Source organism: Oncorhynchus masou, chromosome 23, assembly GCF_036934945.1.
Source record: "Oncorhynchus masou masou isolate Uvic2021 chromosome 23, UVic_Omas_1.1, whole genome shotgun sequence".
Taxonomy (NCBI): domain Eukaryota; kingdom Metazoa; phylum Chordata; class Actinopteri; order Salmoniformes; family Salmonidae; genus Oncorhynchus; species Oncorhynchus masou.
The window spans coordinates 11,599,888-11,617,858 of record NC_088234.1 but is presented as its reverse complement, the minus strand read 5'-3'; the positions used below and the strand labels follow the sequence as shown (position 1 = coordinate 11,617,858).

The following is a 17,971-nucleotide window of genomic DNA, read 5'->3' as shown; positions in this document are numbered from 1 at the left end:
AACTGGTTACCAACGTCATTGGAGTGTTGCGTTGAGCCTAAGAACAGCCCTTAGCCGTGGTATCTTGGTCCCCTGAGAGTTCGTCGTCCCTCAGAAATAAACTAAGTTCCAGATATCACAGTATAGCATATACCACACCTCCTTGGACCTTATTGCTTAAATAATAAAATGGTCTATTTGGTCCTTTAATGCACCTGATGAAATAAGACTGAAGTATTGTCAAACATCTTGTGATGTTAAAAGGTACATTGATGAATTACAGTGTACGCTGCTCTAGCAACCACAAGGACGCCTGGCGCCATACATTCAAGGTGGCATTCCTTAGGTAGACAAAGCAGATTGACTGACTGGCAAGTGTACCCATGTGGAAAATGCACAATCTTAGTATAGAATATTAAGACGATAGCTTCACAATCAGGTCATGGTAAAATGCACTTTGAACTTCATTCTTCATAAGACGTGTGCTACATAAATACATTTTGATTTGATATCAACTAGTTTCCAGGGGGTGGCACACTACCTCTTCCTGAGATTTAATCGCCCCTGGGAAATAGGTCGGTCCTTCCTGGGCATTGGGGGCCGGGCCAGGAGTAAAGGAAGGTCCATCAGTAGCCTTGGTAACAAGGCCAGGAGTAAAGGGAGGTCCATCAGTAGCCTTGGTAACAAGGCCAGGAGTAAAGGAAGGTCCATCAGTAGCCTTGGTAACAAGGCCTGGGGTAGAGGGAGGTCCATCAGTAGCCTTGGTAACAAGGCCAGGAGTAAAGGAAGGTCCATCAGTAGCCTTGGTAACAAGGCCAGGAGTAAAGGAAGGTCCATCAGTAGCCTTGGTAACAAGGCCTGGGGTAGAGGGAGGTCCATCAGTAGCCTTGGTAACAAGGCCAGGAGTAAAGGAAGGTCCATCAGTAGCCTTGGTAACAAGGCCAGGAGTAAAGGAAGGTCCATCAGTAGCCTTGGTAACAAGGCCTGGGGTAGAGGGAGGTCAATCAGTACCATTGGTAACAAGGCCTGGGGTAGAGGGAGGTCCATCAGTACCATTGGTAACAAGGCCTGGGGTAGAGGGAGGTCCATCAGTAGCCTTGGTAACAAGGCCAGGAGTAAAGGGAGGTCCATCAGTAGCCTTGGTAACAAGGCCTGGGGTAGAGGGAGGTCAATCAGTACCATTGGTAACAAGGCCTGGGGTAGAGGGAGGTCAATCAGTACCATTGGTAACAAGGCCTGGGGTAGAGGGAGGTCCATCAGTACCATTGGTAACAAGGCCTGGGGTAGAGGGAGGTCAATCAGCACCATTGGTAACAAGGCCTGTGGTAGAGGGAGGTCCATCAGTACCATTGGTAACAAGGCCTGGGGTAGAGGGAGGTCCTTCCGGAGCTCTGATGACAGGGGCCAAATCTGATGAAAAAAAAACACGTGGCCCTGTCCCACTCTTGTCTTCCTCCATTTCTGACTCATGCTCCCTATCCTGTTCCACGTGGACAGGTGGATCATTCACCCCATTCTCCGGCATCATGATTTAACAGGGGCAAACCCTCATTAGGATCAGCAGGATTTTCTTGGTGCTCTTCTGGAGTCGTAACTACTGCCCTCTCAGTATCCTGCTGGGGGCGTGATCCCACTTCTGGACAGTAACAGGATTGAAATCTTGAACAAATCCATTGGAACCACACTTTGCCATAAAAATAAATAAACAAACATATGATCCCCACCAAAACAGCTACAACCACTTTATAAATGGTACATGTTCCAGCCTCCTCTGATTGCTTTTCTTCAACTTTGGGACTGACAGTGAGACTGAAAGAGTCTGGATGTCCTCTCTGTCTCAGCCTATCAGTAGCGGTGATGAAGAAGCACTGGTATACGCCCTGATCAGAGAGACACAAGTCAGTGAGGTTGATGGAAAGGTCTCCGTGTCGGGAACCATCCAAGGATACAGATGCCCTGTCCTTAAACCCACGGCCAAAGACAAAATGCCCTGCCGTGACATTCAGCACAGTCTCTCCATCCTTTTCCCAATAGATGTCAGCAGTTTGTTTACCGGTTAAGCCGTGGCAGGTAAGTGTCACATTTTCTCCAACATGAGCAGCTTTTTTAATGGTGTCCAAAACCACTAGCATAGCATCCTGTGGACGTTGTTCACTGTTGCAGTAACACTCATACCATCCATTGTCGTTAAATACAACAGTGGTGATGCTGAGATCGAGGTCTCGGTCTCCGCGTTTAACCCGGTGCTTAAAGTCCTCTCCTGGTGTGAGTCGGCCAGTTTCTTGATCAAGATGAGCGACCAATGTGGAAGGTAGAAAGTCTTGTCTTGGTGTCATCTGACGATACTTCCATTCGACGGGACCCTCGCATGATCCAGTGAACCGGAGTGTGACAGGGGCATTCACAACCACTTCAATTGATTGAGGCGAGTTGGATTCTGCATTGTAATATAATACATGGAGAAAACATGCGACAAACATTTTCTTTAAAAAACTATTCATGGTTGTTCTGTATGTGGTGCCAGGCTAGGCTTCAAATTCCTCTGCTGTTGTAACGTTATTAGTTAGCTCAGCTAGCTTCACACTCGGCTGTAAGTCTGCCTTTTTAAAACTCCTCCGAAGAAATCATGGGTTCACGAAATAGCTTATGAATCCTGCAAGTTTCTGAAATATCCTCCGTTAAATTTATTTACAAAGTTTTGCATCGGTTTAAAAACAACTAGCTATGCGGCCCACGTCGCTGACTGGCCGGTGTTTGGTTTCCGGATTACGTCACACCAGCTGACAAGCTAGACCCAATCAAAGCCTGAGGTCAGTTTAGAAAACCGAAACAGTGCATCCACAAGAAATGAGTTACATCATTTGTGTTTAAATCGTTTTTCTGACATAATTATTTACAAATAACATTATTTGAAATAATCTTTATGGGTGCAAACAGATTGGAAAATTGCGAGATAAGAAAGATTTTAGAACTTCCCTGTTTTACCACTAGATGAAGGACTTGACCTATTAGTTAGTTTTTGTTTAGTAAATGGGTTGTACATTTTTCCTCAACAATCTGATAATACACTTTGTGTAGTTGTATCGAATACATTTTATTTATAAAGCCCTTTTTATGTCAGTAGATGTCAAAGTGCTTATACAGAAACCCAGTCTAAAACCCCAAACAGCAAGCAATGCAGCTGTAGAAGCACAGTGGCAAGAAAAAACTCCCTAGAAAGGCTGGAGGAAGAAACGATGACAGGAACCAGTCAGGCTCTGAGGGGTGGCCAGTCCTCTTTTGTATTATATTTTTGTCTGTTGTGATGCTGAGAACTGTTGTGATGCTGAGAACAGCCAGATCTTAGAACTCCAATCGGCCTACAGTAAATATCAGGTTAAAAACAAGCACAGAAATGACATTATTATTATTATTATTATTATTATTATACTGTATTAGCGTAACAGTATGTACAATGTGATGTACAATGTACTAGTTCCCTTAACCTATCTGAAAAGCCATATAGGTTTAAATCTTAAAGGAAACATGGAAAGCCCCAGCCTAAGCCCCTCCCAGCCCCGGGCCCATTCAAAGCATTAGTGATTGGTAGACAGCAGGTTGACTGACAGGTGGACCCCTGTAGAACGTGCACAATATAGGAAGATAAAAATGATTTTGAATATACATCCTCTTCACTTACCTTATATGTGACAACATTCATTTCTGGTGGCACATGGTCTAACCGTGTCCTTTAATTAGCACTGCACAGGCGATAGGCCAACACAACTGTTTTGAGTAGTAGAATTTATCTCTTTTTAAGCCTTAAAGTGGGGGCATCGGCTAGCCCTTCCACACCCGTCTTCATGTGTTCCTCCATGTCCATGTGGGCTCATTCACCTCGCTGATTTCTAACAGAATATAGACTATTGGGGCTCCTCTAGAAGGCCTCGGATGATCTAGAAGGCCTCGGATGATCTAGAAGGCCTCGGATTATCGAGATGGCACTGAGTGTGATGATTCCACTTACTGGTCGCGACGACCATAGGGAAATCTCAGAAAACGTACAAATCTCACTCTGTCTACATGATTAACAATAGCAAACCCTGCTAAGAGTATTACAAACCCTCCTACAATTATAAGCACCAATTTCAATGTTGTTGACCAGCACTCTTCTTGAACAATGAGTGACAGCATCTGGTGTTCCCCGCTCTTTAGAGCCAAAGAAGCAGTGGTAGGTCCCCTGATCTGACAGGCTTAAGACAGTGTGATGGAAAGGTCTCCCTGTCGGTAAGCATCTTTGGACACCGACACCCTGTTCTCAAACCCAAGGTCATGAGTCAAATGATGTCCCTTGACAGCCAAAACATTCTCTTCATCTCTTTTCCAATAGACGAGCAACTCACTGTTAGGAGTATGTTTTTTCAGTTAAGCCATAGCAGTTTAGTTTAAAATTAGATCCAACATGAGTAGGTTGGCCTACAACAATGGGGACTAATTTCTACATCTTCATGAGTCTTACCACAGTGACACTCAAACCATCTGTTGTCATTAAATACAACAGAGGTGATGTTGAGATAGAGGTCTCCATCCCCGCGTTTAACCCTGTTCTCAAAGCCCACTCCGGGTGTGAATACCAAAGGCCGTTTATCAAGTTTAGCAACCAATGTGGTAGACCTAATTTCTTCTGATGTAGTCTTCTGACGATACATCCATTCAATTATATGACCATTGCATGACCCAGAGAAGGCGAGTGTAACAGTGTCATTCAAATATGCTGTCACACTGATAGGAAGAGAAGTTGAGGACGATTTTGTAATAAGGAGTAGGAAAACAAAGATTCCAGCTGCCTTCCAAGTCATGGTTGTTACCTCTCTGGCAGTGAAGGCGTCCGGACATAAGCCTGTTTGTTTGTCCCGTGAAAAAAATCAGGTCTATGCAGCCAGACACAGACTTCTCGTTCTTCTTTATTTTCCTGGATTTAACTGTCCTGGGGTAAGGAATAGAGGTCGACCGAATAATCGGAATGGCCGATTTAATTCAGGCTGATTTTCAAGATTTCATAACAATCGGAAATCGGGATTTATTTTATTTTTTTACACCTTTATTTAACTAGGCAATTCAGTTAAAGAACATGTTCTTATTTTCAATGACGGCCTAGGAACGGTAGGTTAACTGCCTGTTCAGGGGCAGAACGACAGATTTTTACATAGTCAGCTTGAGGATTCAATCTTGCAACCTTATTTAACTAGTCCAACACCCTAACCACCTGCCTCTCGTTGCAGGTGGTTACGTGAATGCAGTAAGCCAAGTTAAGTTGCAAGCTAGCATTAAAAGTATCTTATAAAAAACAATCCAATCAATCAATCAATCATAATCACTAGTTAACTACACATGGTTGATGAAATTACTAGTCTAGCGTGTCCTTCGTTGCATATAATCGATGCGGTGCGATTTGTTGGAGCAACGACAGTCCTTTTTTCCACGTGTACCTAACCATAAACATCAAGGCCTTTCTTAAAATCAATACACAGAAGTATATATTTTTAAACCTGCATATTTAGCTAAAAGAAATCCAGGTTAGCAGACAATATTAACCAGATGAAATTGTGACACTTCTCTTGCGTTCATTGCACGTAGAGTCAGGGTATATTCTATAATAATAAACGTTTTGTTTTCGAAATGATAGTTTCCGGATTCGACCATATTAACATTCAAAGGCTCGTATTTCTGTGTTATTATGTTATAATTAAGTCTATGATTTGATATTTTATAGAGCAGTCTGACTGAGTGGTGGTAGACAGCAGCAGGCTCGTAAGCATTCATTCAAACAGCACTTTTGTGCATTTTGCCAGCAGCTCTTCGCTGTGCTTCAAGCATTGAGCTGTTTATGACTTCAGGCCTATAATCTCCCGAGATTAGGCTGGTGTAACCGATGTGAAATGGCTAGCTATTTAGCACGCCCTAATAGCATTTCAAACGTCACTCGCTCTGAGACTTGGAGTAGTTGTTCCCCTTGCTCTGCATGGGTAACGCTGCTTCGAGGGTGGCTGTTGTCGATGTGTTCCTGGTTCGAGCCCAGGTAGGAGTGAGGAGAGGGACGGAAGCTATACTGTTACACTGGCAATACTAAAGTGCCTATAAGAACATCCAATAGACAAAGGTATATGGAATACAAATGGTATAGAGAGAAATAGTCATATAAATACTATATTAACTACAACCTAAAACCTCTTACCTTGGAATATTGAAGACTCATGTTAAAAGGAACCACCAGCTTTCATATGTTCTCATGTTCTGAGCAAGGAACTTAGATGTTAGCTTTCTTACATAGCACATATTACACTTTTACTTCTCCAAAACTTTGTTTTTGCATTATTTAAACCAAATTGGACATGTTTCATGATTTATGAGGTTTCATGATTTATATGAGGTTAAATTTATTTTGATTGATGTATTATATTAAGTTAAAATAAGTGTTCATTCAGTATTGTTGTAATTGTCATTATTACAAAAAAAAAAAAAACTGTCGAAAAAATCATGATCGGTCCACCTCTAAGGAATGCTTCTTTTGGATTGTTCAATATGTGACAGACTTTTATTTCAACTGAATGTCGTTATTAGCTTCTGTTCCTGTGAACAAATTGATCAATACAGTGGCAATTGTCCCCCCCCCCCCTGCCGCCCCTACACTCTAACCACTAGGCTACCTGCCGCCCCTACACTCTAACCACTAGGCTACCTGCCGCCCCTACACTCTAACCACTACAGTAGGTCGGCAGTATCACATTCCTAGGCACACTGATGTCTGGATGTCAGGCGTTGGGAGTGCAATCTGAAAGAATTCATAGAACTGATATTAAAAGGACACTTCACCACGTTTTAAACCTCCATATCTCCAGCCCTATACCAGTGTCTATATCTGTGAAAACAGTAATTATATGTTCTGTATGTTTTAAAAAGATAATGAAAAAATGTCCTAGATAAGATAAAGATTCCCATCCCCTTATAATGTCTTCTGTCATATTATCAAGTTATATGTTTTTTTTTAGGATGCTAACATAAAAATAAAATGTACATCAATACCTTTTGGTCATTTCCTTTTTCCAGCTCTGTTGAAATGCATCTTGGCGGATAAGCTCTGTTGAAATGCATCTTGGCGGATAAGCTCTGTTGAAATGCATCTTGGCGGATAAGCTCTGAAATGCATCTTGGCGGATAAGCTCTGTTGAAATGCATCTTGGCGGATAAGCTTACAAGTAGTAATCTCAACTTCTCAGTAGCCATAGCTGCTGTATGGTTTCATGGCACTCCATAAAGGTGTGGTGGATGATGGATCGTTTTATTGTCTTTACACAGTGTTTTTATGATGTCCGGGTTCCAAGTTGGGCAGACTTGTTAGTTGCTAGGTCATCAGAGAGTTATCAAGTCCTTAGTAGTAGGCAGGGGTGGAAATGCAAGAAATAAAATGCTCAACCCTGAAAAACAAACAAAAATGTGTAATTTATTATTATATTTTATGTTTTACCTTTAATGAGACTAACCTGCTAAAATAGAGATACAAATATATATTTTCCAAGTGAAAAATTATTCTAAATCCTTGAATAAATGTGAAACTCCTAGAACCCATGTGTGTAGGGCTATCATCATCACACATTGTGGGCAAAACCATGTTTGGTTCTCTGTCTGTTGTTCTGTGTGAGTTATGTTAAAGAATAACAATGAGGTCTCCATGATTTGATGTGAAATGGAAACTGTATAAATTATGTATAACAAATTCTAAAACAATCATCTTTTAAGTATTTTTGTGTTTTCCCTGGTATTCAAATCAAACAGGTTGTTAGACAGTTCCCAAGCCTTGCAAAGTAGATTTTACTGTTACACTAGCCTACTACATAGTAAATGTACATGGTCTCCCAATATATTTATTTAACCATGTCAGCCGAGTGATCGAGGACATAAGGAAAAGAAGTAAGCTACTTCACAAGCGCAAACTCAAGCGTTCAAGACGGGCACCAAAAGATGGTAAATAAAGATGGCTCACTTTCGCATTTTACTTTATAAAAAAAATGCCAGTTCCGGTCTACTTAACGCCCACGGTAGCAATAGCTGCTGGGTCTGGTCTACTTAAATCATTGACTTCCATTGAACCAGAAAAAGAACAGCAAGTGGGGTGTCTCGCTTACTCGTCCTTCTCTGATGGGCAGCTCTTCAGTAGGAACCCCCACGCCCAACTTCTACATAACGAGAGAGTCGAAAGTCTTTTCCAAGATGGCAACGACCATAGACAGCAGCAATGCCGTACAGGCGACAAGCAAAAAGCATCTCGGAATTCCCGAAGCAATATTTGTGGTGGGTAAAATATGAAGTATGTACACACACTATGTGTGTCGCTTATAACGTTACTTTGTGCAATACGTTTCTCTCTCAAAACGTAATAATATTCTCCGTTGTTCAGCCTCTCTGCTAGCCTGTCACACATGCTAACTAAGCTAATGCTAGGTAGCTACCGTTATCTAGCAAAGTGGTGCTATGTTATTTTACATCCTTTTAGGGAAATAACGCCCGACAAAAGCCCATTAGCCGACCTGGCTACCTATCCAATTTTCACTTTGTCATCCAAATGCACTTAAACCGTTATCTAACTTTAACTACCTTGTATGTCACCATAGGTTTAGTGTGAGAATGACACTCGTCTGATATAACGTTAATATTAGCTAACGTTATTTTGTCAACCGTTGTAGGAGGATGTCGAGTCGTTTATGAAGCAGCCAGGCAACGACACCGCAGACGCCGTATTGCGGAAACTGGATGAACAGTACCAGAAATACAAGTATATGGAGCTCAACTTGGCGCAGAAGAAACAAAGGTAGGCCCCACGGTGGACCAGTACGAAAACGGATGAGAATGTATGCACTCATTACTGTAAATTGCTCTGGATTTTATATATATATATTTATATATTTAAAACTAGGCAAGTCAGTTAAGAACTAAGACTTAATTACAATGACGGCCAACAAGGAGTACTCATTCAATTGTTGCTAGTGGTTGTACTAAATTATCCTCATAGGTTACTTTTGTTTACATTGTGAACAGTCACAGTGGTTGCGTTAATGCAGAATTCTGTGTACACACAGAATATGTATTTGTTGTTGAATGCATAAGAAATATCTTTCTGCGTTTTGTAAATGCCTATACAATGCTTCTTGCTGTAACTTCTCCTCGGCATCAGACAAACTTTGCTTTAGTTGCCCTTCTCCACTTAGATGACAATTCACAAATGGGCATCAGCAGACAGCTCTCTGACAGAAGCTACCTTTCTCTGGTAATTTTCTGAGTGTAGCCTACTTTTCTCTGGTAAAATGCGAGATTAGCCTCAAGCAAAACATGAAGAAATGTACCTGGCTACATTCTTTCCATGAGAAACATTAGAAATATGATGGCCATGATTTGTTTTGCAAAATTACCTTGCTTTTTCAGTGTAAACTCATTTACTTGTGCCTGACGTTGCACTGATGTATTTTGATGAAAATGCAGCTTTTTTTCCGCCGAATGTGTTACTCATTTATTTTATGTGATAGAAAACTATAGTTGCACATCCGTGATCACTCTATTGAAGCAAAACAATATGAAATGGTTTAAAACGCGATTCTGTGATGGTCAGCGTTATGACAAGGCAGATTTTCTGAACTCTAACGTGACCCCTGAGTCAAGTATCTGCTAGCTAGGAGTAGCTTCTTGACTACATTAATCTTAGTAAAATAACAAGTGGTGCACAGTCGAGACCACTTCTCATTCTTTAAATTCGCAAGATTGAATAAAGGCACGCATCATTTATCGAGAATTGATCCTCTGCGATTCTTGAACATGGACGCTGCCATTGAACGTGATGCAACGCGAGCGCAACACGGGCAGCGTAGGTACTTTCATTGATTTTCAAAGGAAGCAATTCCTCGATGGCTAGAGTGTAGCAGGGCCGTTACCTAGTGAAGTGCACCTAATATTAGGAATGTGGCAAATGGAAACATTCTCTTAATGTTTAAACTTACATAAAAAAAAATAATAATAATGGTTTAACAATAAAGCGATAAGAGAAATCCATGACATTCCACATGAATTCACAATGCAGCTGCTCTGCTGCCGGTAACCGTTTAGGTTTCACGTATGTCCCTTTCAGTTGGTTAGGCTTTGCACCTGTGCTACCATTAGTCTACCTCAATTCTACCACACTAAGTTTGCAATTCCTTCTTATTTAACTTCTCAAAAGTATTGCCATACAGGCAGTGTTCTAGTGCTATTTGTTGTTTTTTTAGGTGAGGGAATGCAAAAAAAAAAAGATTGCCATCATAATTTCTCAAAGTTTTACAGACGGATTCAATGTCATTGTATAAAATGCATCCCCTATTGCAATGTCTGAGACACCACACATTGTCTCAAGAAAATTACATTTTTTTTAATACCTTCAAACACAAATTTAGCCTATTTTGAAATTTGGTATCACATTTTTACCGGTGAAATCATCAAACTGCATGCCAACTATTTGATTGATCTCAATCAGTTTGATGGGAATATGCGTTCAGGTCTTCTTGAAGTACTGTTTCGTCAGTGAATCAGAGCGGACGGTGTTAACAAACTAGTCGCTTTTCTTGTATTTTGTTTCAGTCAACGCCTATCTCCTGCCAAGTGGATCACACTGTTGGGTTTTGGCCACATGACTGAGGTGTTTTTGGTGTAACATATTAGAGTCATACTATGCTACAGTAGACCTATATGCTATTACATTTGGTCCTGTAAAATACTAATAAATCGTCATGTGATATCGGGAGACATTGATTAACCAATAGTAAGTGGTGAGTAAGACGATGAGTTGTAGGTAACAGGTCTTGATGACTATTTTAATCCATTTGAGCGCTGTTCAAATCATGGTGCTGAAATAACTACACCGTAACCAACTGGTCACACATGCCACCCCCCCCCACCCGCACCCCTCTGTGGTACATATGCCCCCACACCAGCACTCCTCCGTGGTACATATGCCCCCCCCCCACCCGCACCCCTCTGTGGTTCCATCTGATTCAGAGGGGTTGGGTTAAATGCGGAAGACCCATTTCAGTTGAATATATTCAGTTGTACAGCTGACTAGGTATCCCCTTTTCCCATATCATTCTGGGTTCCACTGTGCGAGGGTCCGTGGAGTTCTATGAACATCAAGGCAGACACGCTGTGAATTTGGATCCTAGATCTCGTTCGTGTGTTCATGCGGTGGATCAGTTTGTCTGCATACGCCATAGAGGTGGTACGTTTCTATAAGCTCCGCTTGGACAATCGGGTGCATTGTGCGTGGTCGATAGCTGTTTTAGCAACCCCTGGTCGACTTTTCTGTCTCTGTCTGTTCTTGATACGTCGGATTTGTCACGCTCAAAGTGGTCGAGCCTCTGACCGACGTACCTCTGCACACACGCCTACAGTTATTCAGTATTCGCACCACCACCTCCAGAGAGAAGACAGGGAAGAAACCACAATTTACCCTCCTATAGGCTGCTATAGCCTACATCTGTATTTAGTTTGTCATTCTATCGTTTTCATGGAATTTTATGATTTAAATCTAATGTAGCAGAATAAATTATCCGGAAATACTTTCACCTGCTCTGTGTATTCTCAAATTGAAAAAAGTGAGGGGGGGGGGTCACTCCTCTGCGCTGCGGCAGCACTACCTCCCTGTGGTACATATGCCCCCCCCCCCCCACCCGCACCTCCCTGTGTACAGGGCTTCGCTGCTGTCGCTTGGCCTTCTCTGCCATTTTCCCAACTGTTAACGATGATAACGTAGTGGTGGAGAGTCGACTCCCATTTCTGAATGTCAGAATGTAAACTCCTTTAAGAGTCTCAGTGTTTTTGGAACGTAGGAGGCTGATTAGTTGCTGCACTTCCGAGAACACAAACACTTGCATCTTTCATAACGAGCTAGTAAGGAACAGAGAGGGAGCGAAGGGGAACTGTATAGTCAGGTCGGCCACCAGTCAGAACCGTGCGCTAGGCCTATCTATCAGTAGAAGATCAGACTGGGCACATTTGCTATATAACGTAATATTTGTTTTGTGACAAACCCATCAATACAGTTGAATGTAATGGAAACCCTATTTAACTAGTATTTGTCATTCGGTACATGTAAATATTTTTTCCCGTTAAATTCCCATTTATCGGACATTTTGAGAACTTTACTGGTCACATATACATTGGGCGCGTAACCAGCCAGCGACATCAATCAACGCGGGATATTTGCCAAATTACGGGTCCTTAACCTGTTGATACTACCCATCCGGATCCGGGATCGTGAATACAGCCTCAGGCTCATTAGCATTTACGGGTCCTTAACAGCCTATTGCAAAAACACTTCCTTGTGTTTCCATGTGTATCACATGGAAACACAGCCTTATAGCCTATTGTTTCCTAAAACAACAATCGTCCTCCACACGGTTCAGCTGTCAGCGATTTGAGCACAATGTATCAGGGTATTGCATCCATAGGCCTTCAGGCGTTGGTCTCCGCTGTATGATATTACATAAATGTAAAAGAAGACAAGCTTAGGCCTAGCCCCAGAGAGAGAAATATGCTGGTGGCATGCTACGATACCAACATGATTTCTTTATCCTTGTCAGACATATAGATGTAGGTGTACAGGAGGAGGCTAATTTGTTCTATCTTTTAATTTAAATAAAGAAGCATTATATTGTTAGATTATAGGAGTAACTCTGGTAGGCCTAAAACATTCTTCCTCAAGTTTTTTTTTTTTTCTCCATTTATTTTATCAGCCAATAGCCGGCAATTAGCGGCTAAACGGAACCCTGAGATGTAATACAATGATTCTAATTCTTCTTCTATGGTGTTTTCTCGCTGCAATCTTCAGGTTGAAAAGCCAGATCCCACAGATCAAGCAGACTCTAGAAATCCTACGACACATGCAGAAGAAGAAGGTAAACAAACAAACAAATACCTTGCCAGCCCGTCCCCGTTTTCTCCCTCCTCCTCCTCGGCCTTAACTGTTCAATGTTTCCAGACCTGTAAGCAATATGGTGGAAACTACGCTGCTTATCCAGAGCCTTCAGAGGGGGAGGGACTGAGGACAGGAAACCACGGTAGAGTATTGGGTTTCAACCTGTGTCCCGTTCCTCTCGTCCAATAGGAAACGACAGACCCGATGGAGACACACTTCCTATTGGCTGACAACGTTTACTGCAAGGCATCAGTCCCACCCACCGACAAAGTGTGCCTGTGGCTAGGGGTGAGTACTTTGGGATTGATCCTCCTCAGCCTGTGCATGTATATCCAAAGTGATGTTCTTTGGACTGACCCACCTCCCACCCCTCTTAAATGAAGGCTAGAAGGAGCCTTGTTAGGGCAAAATTCCCAGTTTCTCCTAGGAAGGAACCATTAAGCAAGCAATAGTAAAAACTACAATATACTACCATTCCATACTCTAACCTCCCTTTCTTCCCTCTATCCCCTCACCCAGGCCAATGTGATGTTGGAGTATGACATCGACGAGGCCCAGTCTCTTCTGGAGAAGAACCTAGCAACCGCATCACGCAACCTGGACTCCCTGGAGGAAGACCTGGACTTCCTCAGAGACCAGTTCACCACCACCGAAGTCAGTATCCTTACGCCAAAATATAGGCCCACTCAGCCCAGGGACTATGGGTGAACAGGATTGGAGGCTGGAGAAGTATGTGATGCTGCCGAAAGTGTTCTGAAGTTCCAAAAGTTCGACCAGTGCAGGGGTAGAACAAAAATGTGTCTGGTGGTCCGCCAAGAGAGTTGTGAAACACTGAATTTAGTAGAGATGTGAACTGTATCCTGAAGCAAGCATATAGGCCCATAGGCAGCGTGGGTTAATAGGCAGCGTGGGTTAAAAGGCAGCGTGGGTTAATAGACAGCGTGGGTTAATAGGCAGCGTGGGTTAATAGGCCCATAGGCAGCGTGGGTTAATAGGCCCATAGGCAGCGTGGGTTAATAGGCCCATAGGCAGCGTGGGTTAATAGGCCTAGGCAGCGTGGGTTAATAGGCCCATAGGCAGCGTGGGTTAATAGGCCCATAGGCAGCGTGGGTTAATAGGCCCATAGGCAGCGTGGGTTAATAGGCCCATAGGCAGCGTGGGTTAATAGGCCCATAGGCAGCGTGGGTTAATAGGCCCATAGGCAGCGTGGGTTAATAGGCCCATAGGCAGCGTGGGTTAATAGGCCCATAGGCAGCGTGGGTTAATAGGCCCATAGGCAGCGTGGGTTAATAGGCCCATAGGCAGCGTGGGTTAATAGGCAGCGTGGGTTAATAGGCCCATAGGCAGCGTGGGTTAATAGGCCAATAGGCAGCGTGGGTTAATAGGCCCATGGGCAGCGTGGGTTAATGGGCAGCGCGGGTTAATGGGCAGCGCGGGTTAATGGGCAGCCGGGGTTAATGGGCAGCCGGGGTTAATGGGCAGCGTGGGTTAATGGGCAGCGTGGGTTAATGGGCAGCGTGGGTTAATGGGCAGCGTGGGTTAATGGGCAGCCTGGGTTAATGGGCAGCGTGGGTTAATAGGTCCCTAGGCAGCGTGGGTTAATGGGCAGCGTGGGTTAATGGGCAGCCTGGGTTAATGGGCAGCGTGGGTTAATGGGCAGCGTGGGTTAATGGGCAGCGTGGGTTAATGGGCAGCCGGGGTTAATGGGCAGCCGGGGTTAATGGGCAGCCTGGGTTAATGGGCAGCCGGGGTTAATGGGCAGCCGGGGTTAATGGGCAGCCGGGGTTAATGGGCAGCCGGGGTTAATGGGCAGCGTGGGTTAATGGGCAGCGTGGGTTAATGGGCAGCGTGGGTTAATGGGCAGCGTGGGTTAATGGGCAGCGTGGGTTAATGGGCAGCGTGGGTTAATGGGCAGCCTGGGTTAATGGGCAGCCGGGGTTAATGGGCAGCCGGGGTTAATGGGCAGCCTGGGTTAATGGGCAGCGTGGGTTAATGGGTAATGACAGGGTGTCCGCGGGTCCTTAGTCTTAAGTTAATTTATCTAAATTAAAAGCCTTAAATTGTCTTAAATTCAGTTGTCAATGTTCTTACAAAATTCAGCCAGAGATGACTATGGTGTTTCTGCTATGTTATGCAGCTGGCGAAATAAAATGAAATCATTAAATTATAGCCTATTCTTACCGAGGTGCATTTTTAAGATGCTTAGAGTTCCACATGTAGCCTACGACTGTGTCTCTCTCTGTGTGCCACTGCAAGTCTGCCGGCTATGGCCAGCCGAGAGGGCACAGCGAGTAAGTTAGGCTACAAAATAGATAGCCGATTCGAAACATTGTTTTTAGCTTGATTAGTTAGCTCACTCGTTAGCGTTCTCGTTAACTGTATAGCTGTTAAGTGATTTTTGTCAAACTGTAAAGTGCAATATCTTCAGAATTCCTCTCATCAATGTGTCCCTGTTTTTCTGGGATAATGATAATGAGTACTTTTTTTCTGCCTTTCACACTGCTCTCCTGTAGAAATCATATATATATATTTGTTTTCTATCTATAAGAAAAACACAGCTATCCTGTGTAATACTCGGGGTCTAAAATGAACACCCGTCGCCTGCCAAACGCAGGTAGATTTTGGCATTAGTGTGTAAGAATGTCTAATTCAGGTGGTAACATGCCGGGCCCCTACAGTGTAAGCGTTTTAATAAAAAATAATCACGTACGGGAACAAGTGCAAGCTTTCCCACCTTACGCATAAACACTGCCTGGGGGATGTAAGTGCAGAAAAACTCAATCTTTCTTTAAGAAGCAATGGACACAGACATAAGTTGTTCTAATTTACTCAAGTCTACAAAAGTGAGACTTTGTCCTCATGTTTCTTGGCTAATTTACATTTGTTTTGTTCACAAGCTAGGTTGCTTTTCAACGTTTCAGTTTGCTCCTACTGCTAGCAAAAAGAGACATCTGGCCTCTAGTAGTGACATTCTCACAGGCATGGTGATTACTCAGTGGCCCTGTTACCAAGGTAACCTTAAAAGGGCAATTTAAAAAAAAAATATTTTTTGCCACTTAATTTTGTTAAAATACTCAGGTCACGGATAATTAAATTAAATCTTACTATTAATACATTTTACTGGCCCAACGCTCTAACCACCCCAACATTACTAAGCTCATCTGTTCTGTGTTTCTTTGTGTAATTGTGGCAACAACAACAACCACTTGGCTGGTTAAAAACAACCTATCTGCCACAGTGGCTGGTTTAAAAACAGATAGTTTTAGGCCCTGGTAATAGTTGTCACAGTTGAAGAGAAGATGTTCTTAGCTTTATGCAGGTATATATATATTTTTTACATTTCTCAGCTGTGTAATTTACAACAGAGATATTGATATGGAGAGCGTGAAATGAGCCTCGGCCTCATTGGGTATTAGGCTATGACATCAACATCTTTATTTAGGACACAAATAATTACTTTACTGTTAGATTAAAACCTGGCTACTTCCAGTGAAAATTAGATTTAGAGGGAGTGATCTAGCTCATAGTGTTTTGAGTTTCCACTTACCCAGCTGGTGAATAAGCACCAAATATACATAAAGATTTCGGCAAATTCATCTATATTTAGCAAAAAAAATATTGACCTATTTTAACACACAAATATACCGACAATAGTCTAATTGTCTACCCGAAGTTTGACGATCACTGGATTCGGTTGCAGTGCACATGAAAATATCTTCAATCATGCATTCCTGCCTAGATTAACCAAGATATTTGAATACCGTCTCAATAGGCAATTGTACATCTTTACTAAAGCTCTGTCAATGGCATTTCAAGATGATTAACCAACTCTTTATTTCTATTGGTGACGGTGTGAAAAAAGTTTAATATTAGCAGGTTTGTGGTGCACGCAGACCCTAATTGGTATTAAATTGCATTTCAAGTGGCATTAAAAAAAAAGTTAAGTCTTAAATTCAACCTGATGGAACCTGCAGATACCCTGAGTGAAGAAAGCTGTGATAAAAAGTTCTGTGTGTCAGGGATGGTTAAACTGGTCTTTGGGTGCTGCCTTGTCTTGTGGTTTTGCAACTTGAGGCAGTTTATGGTCTGGCAGGGTAGAGTTACTGGTGCAGGTGTGGCAGATGGGTGTGTCAAAGCAGGGAAAGTTGGGTTGTGTTCAGTCGACACGAACCAGGAGAAAATAACATTTTGAAACTGAGTTACAGAGTTCGTGTTGACAATTGGATCTTGTTTAAACTGTTGGTAAGTACTGTTGTTCTGATAGACTGGTAACGACAGTGTTTATACAGTGCTTCTGAAAATACTAGACAAAAATGTCAAACTGAGAAGTGTGTCATCCTTAACCTATCGCCTCCCTCAGACATGGCACGAGTCTACAACTTTGACGTTAAGAGGAGGAGCAAGGACAACCTCCTTAAATCAGTCATGAAGTCTTGAGAGAGGGCGACCCCCCCCCCCCCCCCCAATAACCTGCCCCAACTCCATGTTCACATCTCTAGTCTCTACAACATGTTTGAGACCTAAATGGCACCCTATTCCATATTTAGTGCACTACATTTAACCAGGGCCCATAGGGTAGTGCACTACTTTTAACCAGGGCCCATAGGGTAGTGCACTACATTTAACCAGGGCCCATAGGGTAGTGCACTACATTTAACCAGGGCCCATAGGGCTCTGGGTCCAAAGCAGTGCACCACATGAGGTTGGTGGCATCTTAATTATTGGGGAGGGAGGGCTCGTTGCCATGGCTGGAGCAGAAACACTCCATTCCAGACATTATTATGAGCCCTCCTCCCCTCAGCAGCCTCCACTGCAGTGCACTGTATAGGGAGTAGGATTCCATTTGGGATGTGGACCAAGCCTTATTCTATTGATTTGTTACTTTTTAAAGTATTTTTTTCAAGTAAAAAAAGACAAAACAAAAGTTACTACGGCAGTTTTTTGTATTCTTTTATTACGATTTATTAATCACAAATCGTTTTTGAACCCCCTGCTTAGTCTTTAGGTTGTCACTGTCCTACA

The 17,971-nt window shown here is 42.8% G+C and overlaps 1 protein-coding gene across 2 annotated transcripts; it reads left to right on the top strand.

The window, feature by feature from the left end:
• The first annotated feature begins 8,139 nt into the window (after positions 1–8,139).
• LOC135510307 (prefoldin subunit 3-like) lies at positions 8,140–17,877 on the top strand. 2 transcript variants are annotated; one of them, XM_064931135.1, is made up of 6 exons: positions 8,140–8,307; positions 8,700–8,824; positions 12,863–12,929; positions 13,139–13,237; positions 13,469–13,607; positions 17,310–17,877. In XM_064931135.1, exons 1-6 carry the CDS (start codon positions 8,155–8,157, stop codon positions 17,384–17,386), a joined length of 660 nt encoding a protein of 219 aa, XP_064787207.1. In that variant the 5' UTR covers positions 8,140–8,154; the 3' UTR covers positions 17,387–17,877. The 2 variants fall into 2 exon arrangements, with proteins under 2 accessions (XP_064787207.1, XP_064787208.1); XM_064931136.1 differs by having other exon boundaries at positions 8,193–8,323.
• The last annotated feature ends 94 nt before the right edge of the window (positions 17,878–17,971 follow it).